Source organism: Gossypium raimondii, chromosome 3, assembly GCF_025698545.1.
Source record: "Gossypium raimondii isolate GPD5lz chromosome 3, ASM2569854v1, whole genome shotgun sequence".
Lineage (NCBI taxonomy): Eukaryota > Viridiplantae > Streptophyta > Magnoliopsida > Malvales > Malvaceae > Gossypium > Gossypium raimondii.
The window spans coordinates 30,353,136-30,365,440 of NC_068567.1; the positions used below are offsets into that span (position 1 = coordinate 30,353,136).

The window sequence follows — 12,305 nt, forward strand, 5'->3', positions numbered from 1 at the left end:
TAATTAAGAGCAACACTTATTCAAGTTCAACAATAAAAACACTTATTAATTAAACTAAAATGAGTTGAATAAATATCCAGCAACTCAATTATTAAACTAAAGATAAGTTTATTAAAATTTCAGTTCAATTTGCAATAAATTGCAAGTGACGCCTATTGGGTTAATCCTTTCATGATGAATAGATTCGGCTTCTTGTTCATCCCAAACTCGATCCACATAGCTTGCCAATGCATCTTTAAAATTCTTTGCTCGTGACCTAGTTATAGGCCCTTGTGGCAGGTTAATGGATTCAATAGAAACATCTCGGGCTGAGGTCATAGCAACTACAATAAACAAATAAGTATGATATCTCATATCAACTTATTTGAACATGGTTATGCATTTCTAGTCTCACTCCATCAAGAGGCCTAAGATATTGCTCCCATTATGTAGGAGGGAAAAATCCTATCTTAATCAATCATATCCTACTACATAGATTACGACATACCCAATATCAGTCTTTATAGTATAATCTATTATGGTAGACGTTTGACTATGTCAAAATATACAAGTCACTATACAATGATGATATCAAGTCTGAGGATCATATACAAAGTTATCATTATGAGTAATTTTGTGACTATTACATAATAATCTAAAAAACATACTCATAATGGGTTAGTCCAAGATGTTTTCTCTAATACATACTTATGTATCGATTTTGATATCTCCATGTCAATGATAACACTTTGTAATCAATCAATTACACATTAGTCTTAATGCATTATCATTGTCCAAGCCCACAATAATACTTGACTAAGGGCCTTTTAAGAATAATCATATTATTCTCGGGACTTTATTATTAACCAATTTATTTATACACGAAAAATAAACTGAAATAACAATGACAATACCTTATATTAATAAATAAGGTAAAACGAGTATGTGATTACGATAATATCATGATTAATTTTTGGGCATACTCTAACATCTAAGACATTTTAATGGCGGAGTGACGAAAAATGAAAATTAATCTAATGGGGTGACTAAATTAACAAAACAAAATCGGTGACCAAAATAGGAACATGTTAAAAGTTGGGTGACTATCTAAGCAGTTTACCCTTTAAATTTTTTAAAATTATTATTAAGAAAAATTTTAAAAGTATCAAATTGATATTTTAGTTATAGTTCAAGGGCTTAATTGGTTATTAACCCTTTGATTTAACGTGCCTTATCATCCTCGAAAGTTAACGAATAAGTGTTATATTTTGATAACTTTAGTGATAATTATGCAACTTTTGAATGTTGAGTTATTGAAATGTATTTTTAATAAAAGTTTTAAGGACCATTGGTGTTGCTTATCCCGAAGAGAATACAGAATGTCAATTCCGTCATTTCCAAGAGTCTCTAAGTAAACATTTTATAATTCATTGTTTTTTACAATTTTCTTTTCACGCTATGCTTTACCAAATTATTATTAAAAGAAAAAAAATTGGAAGTCCAAAACTTCAAACCCTTGGGATAAAATAAAACATAGGCAATCTCTGCAAGTAAAGATTTTGCTTTCTCTTTCTTCTAAAACAAAATTGCTTTCTCAATCAAAGCAACAAACTTTCTCTCTTGCTAAAGCATGGGGCTTTGGATTTAGTTGGCATTTCCATAAGTCTACTGAGATTCCAACAGATTTTGTGAAGAGTTGTCGTTTCAAACTCCCAAGGTTTGGGTCTTTTAACTTTGGCAACACTAACTTCTATTTTTCTTTTTTTTTTTTGGGTGGGGGGCTTGTTTCGTTATTGTTATTGGCTGTTCGGTGTCGCTGGAATTGGTCGATTGTTGAGTAAAAGATAGTTTCTTGCTTTAAGATTAATGGGTTCTGTTTAATTATATTAAATATGGCTCAGGGATGATATGTTTCATTAGGTAAATGGGTGTAGCTGTGAGTTTTTTGGTTGATAAAGTAAGGGTTTCTTTGGCGGGTGTTACGGCTAAGAATATTGATGAAGGTTGACTTGCTCTTTCTCGGGTTTATTTTCTGTTTTGTTAGTTTTTCTTAAGGTCTGAAATGCAAATTGATCACTACTGTATATGTATACTGGTCGATAGCTGTTAGCCATATATGCCTGTATGGAGTTCTGGAAGAATTTGGAACCGAAGTCTGAACTATATGAGCCAAACAGCTGGTTTGGTTGAATGAATTCATGTATGGATTATAATGTGGTCAATAATTTACTGTTTTTGTGCCGACGAACTGAAATTTAGTTGTCCAAAGGGATAAGAGTCAAGCTGGTTGATGGTTACATGCCAGCCTTTGCTTTGGTGAAGTTGACGTTTTTTGCTTTTGCTTATGATTCATCTGTATTACTAAAACCTACCTTTCTGCTTATGTGAGTTTTTTTTTTTTCCTCCTTAGAGTACTATGCATCTGACATCTTTCTTTGATGTTTGTATCTTTTCTAATACATAATCCATCATTCAAGTTCATGTCTTGATTGACCAAAATTTTCAGTTAACAGTTTAATTTTGACTTTCACATGTTTTCTCTTGATGTCTGTTTGTGTGTTTTTCTTGTTGCATGTATCGATATTTATTAATTTTTTCCAGTCTTTCTGGTTTTGAAATGTCTTAGCTTGCTTGCTCTGCAATTGATGTTATCGAGGAAACCTCATTTTATGAATTTTATTTCTTCTATGTAGTTGTTTGTGTTTAAATGAATCCTATATTAAAGTCATGACCTATAGATATAAGCTAATCATATTTCCTCATATACATAGAAGATCAAATCTGTTTTTGTATCTCATTTGAGATTTAGAAACCTATAAATGTGTTGTGCTAAGCCGGATGTCCTTTTGGTGTGAAATTGTCTCATAACAGTGACGCTTTGACAATATTGTCAACGTACTTGAAGACTGACCTTCTTAGATGTGCAGGTATATAAAAGTATTTAATTGTTTATTTGAAAGATACTACTTATCCTCTAAATGTTCAGTATTTTGGATTGATTAGTTGTTGAGCGGAGTAATAAAAAAAAAAAGTTGTGTAATTCTCACATCACAGATAATCAGCATTGAATTGATTAAAAACTTTGATAATTTTCTTAATTTTTTTTGTTGATTTTATATTCTTATATTTTATGGGTTTAACCCAAAAAAGAAAGGTTGTAGGTGCACTGGTCATGTGCCTTTCCTGAAAGAGTTTGAGGTACTTTTATTGTCTGGGTGCATGAGTTGAAGACAATGGTTTAGGCAAATGTAATGTAACAGTTAGATTTGCTTGTTTTCCATATATTAGGTCATAGTTTTATACAGTATTTTTGCTCCCCCTAAGGGCAACCCAGAACTTGAGACTCAAATTTCAAGTTCAAACGTAGTATTAGATTTACTTGTTTTCCTAATGTTATTGTGGAGCCTGTGAATTTGATAGCCCTACCCTATGTAGGAACAAAAGGAAACCAAAAAAAGCATTTTTTTCATTTCTGCTAAAAGGTTCTTACATATATTTGCTAATGCTTGAATTGTATATATATTAGATTCATATTTGAATCTCTCACTTATGTCAGAACCTTTAAGCTCATATGGTATCATTTTGATTACTTGTTTTTGTCACTTTTTCTGGCAATAAATGCAACATCTCATGCTTTACCATGAAAATGGTACCATTTTCATCATGTTCATACTTGTGAATGATTAGCAGTGAGTTCTAATAGTGACAAGGCATTGCATCCATGCGCATTCCAAGAGAATAATGTGATTCTTACTGTTATTAGGAAAACGAGGTCTTTGATGATCTTTCTCCATAGAACATGGCAACTGAGAGCCCGATGCGAATGATAGAAAGTAATGGGGCTACAAAGTGGCGCTCTTCAAAGGATGCTCTAGTATTTGATTCACAATTGAATGATATGGAAGTAGAGGAGTTGACAATGCTTTTGAAAGGACAAAAAATCCGTGGAGATCAAACAGATACAGTGCCAAATCGAAGTGGGAGTGCTCCACCAAGTATGGAAGGTTCATTTACAGCACTTGGAAACCTTTTGGCTCAAAAGAACACTAGCCTGACTTCAAGCCTGGCAAGTTTGAGCAGTGTCATTGACAAGTGTGAGTCTGAGGAGCAACTGCGTTCTCATCCAGCTTATTTTGCTTACTATTGCTCCAACATTAACTTAAATCCAAGGCTTCCACCGCCCCTTATTTCACATGAAAACCGACGCTTGGCACGCCATATTGGTGGTTTCGGTAGTAACTGGAGAGCAACATCTGTGGATGATAGTGGCAATGGGTCATTACCTTTTTATCGAACTTCACTCACTACACATAAGGAGGAAGTTGAGGATGATAGATCATCCCCTATACAAGCTTTAGACAAGTGGGCAGAAGATAGTAATGAGCCTTTGCTTGAACAAGACTTAGCATCTTTCCCTGGTCGCCACAAGAGTTTGGTTGATCTGATACAGGTATTCTTATCTTTTTTCTGTTTATTATTTTTTATTTATTTATTATATGTCCGCCATTTCCAGAGAGATGTTGGTGAGTTAACTCTCCTGTATGTTTGGGCAAAAGCTTTTTGGGGATGAAAAAGAACTCTCCAGTACAGTATTATTGGTGAGAGTCCAATATTTTATTTATTATATCGTCCGTCATGCTCCTACTAATACAGTATTTAGATATCAATGGGCTACTAGTACACATAACATATAGATGCTTGAACTAGTGAAAACTAATCATCTTGGTTTCTTCTTCTTCTTTTTCCCTTCAAAAATCTAACTGAAGAAATGGAAAGAGGAGATAAAGGGGAATATGTGGGTTTGGTGAAAATCTGATGCCAGTCGTTTGAGATTGGCGACAAGCACGGAAGTCCACTGCCAAATTCTGGGTTTTTTGGGTGCTGCTGTAGCATGAGTTTAGAGAGAACATAGAAATAAGAGGGGTAGGAGGAGAAAGAAAAAAATAAAGAAAAGAAGGAAAAGGAAAAGGAAGAAAAGAAGAAAACAGAAAAGGAGGAAATAAAGGAAGAAACAACTAATATTCTCTGGGTCAATAAGAAAAATAAGGGCCTTAGGCCTTTGATATTTTGGACTAGTAATTGATCATATAAAATCTAATATCAAGGATTTAAGGTTGACTAAAACACAAATATTTAATATTAACAGTAAATAAAATATTTGAATTTAAGCAAAATTGTTTTTTAATGGCAGTATTTTTTTACATAATAATATATTCATATATTTTTGTGATATTTTTAAATAAGTTTTCTCATATATGTATCCCTTAGATACATCCACATTGGACGCTTGAACCCAAGTCAAGCTACTTTTAAGACTGCTGTAGTTGCTTTTTTCACATCAAACTAGTTTCATAACCACATTGTTATAAGAGATAATTGGCATAAGATAACCCAGGAAACAAATGATGTCTCGTTTGTTGTTTTGTTTTTTTTTTCTCTTTTAATGCACTGCACATCAGCAGTTGGATAGATAGACACTGTAGAATGATGCCAATTTAAAATATTTCAACATTTTCCTTCTCAAATGTTACGAAGAAAACTACATGCAGCCCTATATTCTTGCCTGTGTGTTTGCATAGAGGCTGAGAAAGCAAAGTCACATACAATTTAAATGACTCTCAGGTGTTCTGATATACTGCTGCCTCTCATTTATTCTACAGTGCTGCAATGTATCTTAGCAGCTGCTTCTTTCTCACCAGAGTGGCACATCATATAAGTTAAAAGGCAAATATATTAAAATCATCATCAATTATTCTTAAATTGGCTTTTAATAGGAGTATATGGATTAAAATCATTGGAACTGGGATAAAGAAATAAAATAGTAGAGTAGAAACAGATGAAGGATCACATTCAGACTTCAACCTCTTATAAATCTACCCTTTGCAGCCATGGTGTTCCTATGAAGTTCAATTCAAAGCTGTCTGACGCGGAATTTACATGTATTGATATTATTGCCATTGTGTTTATTAAGTAGCTTTCGGCATTTTTGCGTTTGGATATTTTTTAGTTGTGTCGCCTTATATTGATGTTCTGCTTTTTTTCTTGGCAAATGTGTAGGAAGACTTCCCCCGCACCCCTTCACCTGTGTATAGTCAGTCACGTTCATCAGGCATCACCACAGCAGATGACCCAATAGATCATGATGTTAATGCCATCTCGTCAAATTTTTCTTCCATTAACTCTTCTTCAAAAGTACCTGAATCGATCGTGGGTTCTTCTGATGCTTGCATGGATAGAAATGCCCTGGATGCTCATGCTATTAGTTTGATACCCCACAAGGATTCTTCAGAGACCTCTATTCAGAGCTCGCAATGTCCTGAACAGGTGGTTAGATTATCAACATCTTCAAAAAATGATACAAATGTGAAAGATGCTAAGTCAGATGCGGATTCCCCTGGTGATGTTTCACAGTCTGTCATACTTTCCACTGTAGAGTCCAGAATGAGGAAAAAACAAGAAGCACAGCAGTCTCATGGAAGGAATATGCCTCAAGAATATTATTCATCTATTCAACCAGCTTCTCCACATCAGGCCCAAGGACTTCCAGCACAGGCCAGTTCTCAAGGATTGAGCCATCTGTATAGCCATTCTAGGTTCTCTTCTGTGGCATCACAACCATTATTGCATTCTTCTGGACTCACGCTTCCCATGTATGCAACAGCAGCACCATATATGACTTCTGCAAACCCACTTTATGCCAATTTTCAGCCATCTGGTCTGTATGCTTCACAATACAATATCGGTGGATATCCCATGAATCCTGCATTTCTTCCCCCATTTATGGGCGGATACCCTTCTCATGCTGCTATTTCTTTGCCATTTGACTCTACTGCTTCTGGTTCAAGCTTCAATAATCGAACTTATGGTGCTTCAACTGGGGAAAACACTCCACATACAAGTGATTTACAGCATCTTGGCCACTTCTATGGGCAGCATGGATTAGTGCTGCCACCTTCCTTAGTCGATCCACTTCATATGCAATACCTCCCAAATTCGTTTAGCAGCACATATGGTGCTTCTGTTCAGCATGGTCATTTGTCATCAACTGGTGCTTCTGGGGGCCAAATTGATTCTTTTGTGCAGAAAGAGTCAAGTGGTGCTGCTTATATTGGAGATCCAAAAGTTCAGCCTCCAATTAATGGGAGGCTAAGCATTCCAAATCCTGGGAAAGTTGGAAGTATTGGTGGTGGCTTTTATGGAGGTCACCACAGCATGGGTGTTATTGCCCAATACCCTACATCACCAGTTGCTAGTCCGCTGATGCCATCATCACCGGTAGGTGGAATGACTCCTCTAGGTCGCAGAAATGAAACTAGATTTCCTCCAAAAGCAGGACCTCATTCTGCATGGCAAGGACAGAGAGTCAGCAGCTTTGAGGACTCCAAAAGGCATTCCTTTCTTGAAGAACTGAAATCCAGCAATGCCCGAAAATTTGAGCTCTCTGATATATTTGGTCGTATAGTTGAATTCAGGCAGTTTTCTCTATCAAGTTTGTTTTCATTCTCTATATATAATGTGATCATTATTGCTAGCGGGAGAAATAATTTAATACCTGTTTGACTTCAGTGTTGATCAACATGGGAGTCGATTTATCCAGCAGAAGCTGGAGCATTGCTGTATTGAGGACAAGGAGTCTGTTTACAAAGAAGTCCTTCCGCATGCTTCAAGATTAATGACTGATGTTTTTGGTAATTACGTCATTCAAAAGGTATGGTTTTAAATGTGTTTTATGAATGCTTCAAGTAATTTACTTTTAGTGGGAATTGTAAGCAATTTGAATAACATTTTTGGATTGCTGAATTTTGCTGCTGTGTGGCAGTTCTTTGAGCATGGGAGTTGCGAGCAGCGAAATGAACTTGCTGATCAACTGGTTGGAAATATGTTAAACTTTAGTCTGCAAATGTATGGTTGTCGTGTGATACAGAAGGTATATGGAACCTTTTATAAGTATGATATTCACAGTGGTGTGGCTTGAATATTTCTGTGGATGAGACTCACTTTTATCATTTTAAAAATTTGACCCCAGAAAAGAAAGAATGATTGAAACAAATACTATCATCAAATGTTATGATTAGTTTAAATCATTTTTAAAAAAAAATTACTGGTATTCATCTTCTTAGCTTGGACTTATATATAAATATATGCAATCTTTAATTTGTTTTTATGTAATTTTCAGTGAGAGTCAAGGATTGCTGTGCCCTTTTTGAGCCATATGTTCTTTCATAAGCTATTCAAATATCAATGTATTGAACAGTAGAGCCTTACAACGGCAGGACTCTCAACAAAGCCATAAATTGTTATTTACTTTCTTAGAATGACAATGATATGATCATGTCCCCAGTAATGAGATCTTAGCTTCTTTTCTTGAAGAATGTCCATCTGCATCCGGTCATTGTATTATATGATCATATAAATTTGTTGATATGATCATTATGTTGGACTAATAACTGGTTATTCTCATAGATATGCACATAAAAATATATTCTGACATATTTATGTATTTATACATGTATGTGGAGATTAGTTATTATTTTATTGTTTGATGCACCCTAGCTGATATTGGGCCTTCGGGTCATAAAATGGATGAGCATCTCTTGAACTGTATAAAAGTGGTAAATAGTTGCTGTCATGTTTTTCAATTTCTATCTCTTTTGTGAAAGGTACTTATATTTTCAAATTGGTTTCAGTCATGGATTATGACAAAGCATTTCTTCATCAATTTAGTGTGGTTTCCGGAGATTCTTTATGTGAAATTTGTTTTTCCAGGCGTTGGAAGTGATTGATCTGGATAAAAAAACCCGACTTGTTCAGGAGCTTGATGGTCATGTTATGAAATGTGTACGTGATCAAAATGGGAATCACGTCATACAAAAGTGTATAGAGTGTATCCCTACTGATAGAATTGGGTTTATTATTTCGGCATTTCGTGGTCAAGTTGCCACCCTTTCTACTCATCCCTATGGTTGTCGTGTCATTCAGGTAATATTACATTTTGTTGGTCCCTACAAGAGGGCTGAACATAAGAAGTCTTATTTTATATTCCCTTTATTCCATGTTCTTATCATTTGCTATTATTCTGGATTTGTGATAGAGAGTTTTGGAGCATTGTTCAAACAAACTGCAAAGTAAGTGCATCATTGATGAAATTTTGGATGCTGCTTACGACCTTTCTCAAGATCAGTATGGAAATTATGTTACCCAGGTTTGCTTTTTACCTTCTGATTGTCAGTTTTATTGATGGCTAATTGGATAACTTCTATGAACACTATTTGCTTCTCAAAAAAAGCATCGTCTTTAGAGAGCTTAGAACAGCTTATTTGTTTTGCCAATTCGTTGATCTGCCGTCTAGGAATGCGAACAGCTAAGTTACTAGGACTTGGGTTTGTCGATATGGGTATGTATACAACTTGGGTGTCTCACATGGTATTCCAAAAGATGAAGATTTGGAGAAACATAGGCTTATGACATATCTGCTAATGTTTTCTTATTCCTTTTTCACTTTTAGTTTCTTTTGTTAGTTTCCATTTTCGGTGGCTGATATATTGGTTGTATATGCTGTGGAAATTGGTGGTAGTGCAAATCTATCCTTATTTGATAATATTGACTATAGGGAAAATCAAATCAAGGCCTCTTTATTGGTTCTTAATTATTTTTCTTTAGTACTTTCCCACTCACCTTAATTTCTGATATCTCGATTGAAATCAATCTGTTGGATTTTACTACTTGCAGCATGTTTTGGAGAGGGGAAAGCCGCATGAAAGGAGCCACATTATTAGCAAGTTGACTGGGAAAATTGTACAAATGAGTCAACATAAATATGCATCAAATGTTGTTGAGAAGTGCTTGGAGTATGGTGATGGTGCTGAACGAGAGCATTTGGTTGAGGAGATAATCGGACAGTCTGATGAAAATGACTCTTTATTGGTAAGTTGAGTAAAAAGCATTTATTGCAACCAATTATCACTGTTAGCTTTAGTTTTCGACAAGATCTAGAACTCTTTTCTTATTGGGGTTTTTTCTTTTTAAGTGATTGACCATTATTTTCTCAGTTTTTCCAACTTCATCCATTTTCTTTGTTCATTTAAACCTTATTGCTTTCACCTTTATATAATTCTGAAGATCTAACCAATTTCGTATGATAAATGAATAGCTGGGTTTGGATATAATGCATTGCTTAAATTATGAATCATCGAGGGAACCTGACTGTTTATATGATGCGAGTGAGATATCCAAATACTTTTGTTCTGGTGTTCTACTGTCACAGTTCTCTTTGCCCCAAACGAAAATGTACTAAACTTGGAATTCGGCATCTTTACTTTCTTTTCCTTTAGTTTGTCCCTAATGTGAAACTTTACTGACCAACTGTAGAGATTATGATGCCTTGACGAGCATGAAGATTCAGGGATTGTTACTAGTTTTGTGATGTTTTATAAATGTATTATTTTGCAAATTGAACATATCTTTTTCTCGTAGTATTATGTTCTGACTTTTCTTTGTTAGACTATGATGAAGGACCAATTTGCAAATTATGTGGTCCAGAAGGTTCTTGAAGTAAGCAATGATAGACAACGGGAACTATTACTGGATCGTGTAAGAGTTCATCTTAATGCTTTGAAGAAATATACTTACGGGAAACACATTGCTGCTAGGTTTGAGCAACTGCTTGGTGAAGGTGCGTTAATTTTCTATTCATTGACATAAAATTTAAAGATCATTTGAGAAGAAATTATAATAATTTTTTTTTTTACATGATGAAAAGTAGATTGTTCTCTTGTTTATTTGGTTACATGATGAAGTATTGATATAAACAATGGACTGCTGCATGTCACATGTCGTGTGCATTATTGTTAATTCATATTACTTTGTGGGAACATTTGTACCAAAAAACAAACACCTTCCATTTAGCCTGAAAAACGAAAAGAAAAAGTAAAGGATTGTTGGAAAATACTTTTTTTATGTTTGTTAAAAGCAGGTTTAGAGAAATTGTCATTTACTGGTATGTTATGAGGATTCTAAGGGAAATATCGCCTAAGAATAAGATAAGGTGTTTTTTTTATTGCTAAAATAAACCCGGTCTTTTGTCTTTGCTCTGCTTTTAGTATTTTCCTGATTTTATAGAAACTTGAAGTAAGGATGGTTTATGCTTGATTGCTCAATGCAGAAAGCGATGCCTCAGCGTCGGGGCATTAGCAGTCTTTCGAGTATGCGCGACTTGGGAAAACTGTTGATCATTCTTAGGGAAGACAACAGCCTGGAACTGTTCCAGGCCTGCTAGATAAATAGTTAAAAGTCGGGGAATAAATGTATTACTGTATGTTTTAAACCGTGTTTATGTATATCTATGTATAGAATCAAACAACTTAAAAAGCTTGCAGTGATTGCTTGGAAATTGATTGAAATTTAGCTTGACAAATGCTTGCAGGTTTTCATCATATATTTATGTTTTCTAGTGAACGAGTAATGCATGTGTATATCTGCGTGTGCTCGTCTTTCTTGCTAAAGCTCTTGGGCTTATAAGATTTTTTGGGATTGAGATTTGTTTCAAAGTCCATACCAGTAAATCAATTAATTGTTTATTTATTTAATTCAAATCTCTAATGGGTTAACTTTTCCTTGGACTGAAACGGTTAAAACCAGTAGCCCAATACTGAATTTATTTTAGAAATCAACATTAGAAAAGCAATTCACTTAATTGTCCACCAAATTATGGGTGAACTATACGAAGTTAACATCTTATCATTTTGAACATTTAATCTCAAAAAGCGGTCATTAAATTATTTTGAAATTAAATCATTGAATTAATAACAAATTTTTATTCAAGTTACTAAGTTGTTATATATTTAAAAATCTAGCTAGTAGGTTTGAAGTCGTGATTTAATAATCGGTACGATCAAATATTCAAGTTAGTCTAACTATTAAATGTCAAAGATCAAAGAAGAGAGTTATATGGATTTTTGTTTGTAGATTAGTGAGGTTCAAGAAAGTTTCATAAAAAAATAAGAACTATAGAAGAGAACGATGAGAGCTTTCGGTTGGTGCAGCTAGTGCAAATAAAAAAGACCATAAAACAGTGATTTTAGCAACCGGTGACTTGAATGAAATTTTTTGAATAGTTTAATAACTATTTTGTAATTTTTTGAAGTTAAAATTGACATTAGGTGTAGTTTTGACAGCACTACATCAAGTTAAAATATATTTAAAAGAATAAAAAAATCAATTAATGTTTTGATGAAAATTTACACAGATTGACCCTACTAAATATTTGTCATGAGTAAATATTAAAGTTAAAAATCTTTAAGATGTTCTTAAAAAATAAAAATTTAAAC

The 12,305-nt window shown here is 34.2% G+C and overlaps 1 protein-coding gene across 1 annotated transcript; it reads left to right on the plus strand.

The window, feature by feature from the left end:
- Positions 1-1,451: 1,451 nt before the first annotated feature.
- LOC105794034 (pumilio homolog 5) lies at positions 1,452-11,392 on the plus strand. The gene is made up of 10 exons (XM_012622997.2): positions 1,452-1,696; positions 3,743-4,429; positions 6,037-7,451; positions 7,546-7,687; positions 7,799-7,906; positions 8,746-8,958; positions 9,071-9,181; positions 9,709-9,903; positions 10,480-10,651; positions 11,141-11,392. The coding sequence occupies exons 2-10, from the start codon at positions 3,779-3,781 to the stop codon at positions 11,167-11,169; spliced, it is 3,036 nt and encodes a 1,011-aa protein (XP_012478451.1). The 5' UTR covers positions 1,452-1,696; positions 3,743-3,778; the 3' UTR covers positions 11,170-11,392.
- The last annotated feature ends 913 nt before the right edge of the window (positions 11,393-12,305 follow it).

What these genes read in the sequence shown, in the direction of transcription:
- LOC105794034 (XM_012622997.2), top strand. Translation starts at nt 3,779, where the DNA reads ATGGCAACTGAGAGCCCGATGCGAATGATAGAAAGTAATGGGGCTACA. An exon ending in ATGGAAATTATGTTACCCAG is followed by an intron (nt 9,182 to 9,708) that starts GTTTGCTTTTTA and finishes TACTACTTGCAG; the next exon opens with CATGTTTTGGAGAGGGGAAA. An exon ending in TGAGCAACTGCTTGGTGAAG is followed by an intron (nt 10,652 to 11,140) that starts GTGCGTTAATTT and finishes TGCTCAATGCAG; the next exon opens with AAAGCGATGCCTCAGCGTCG.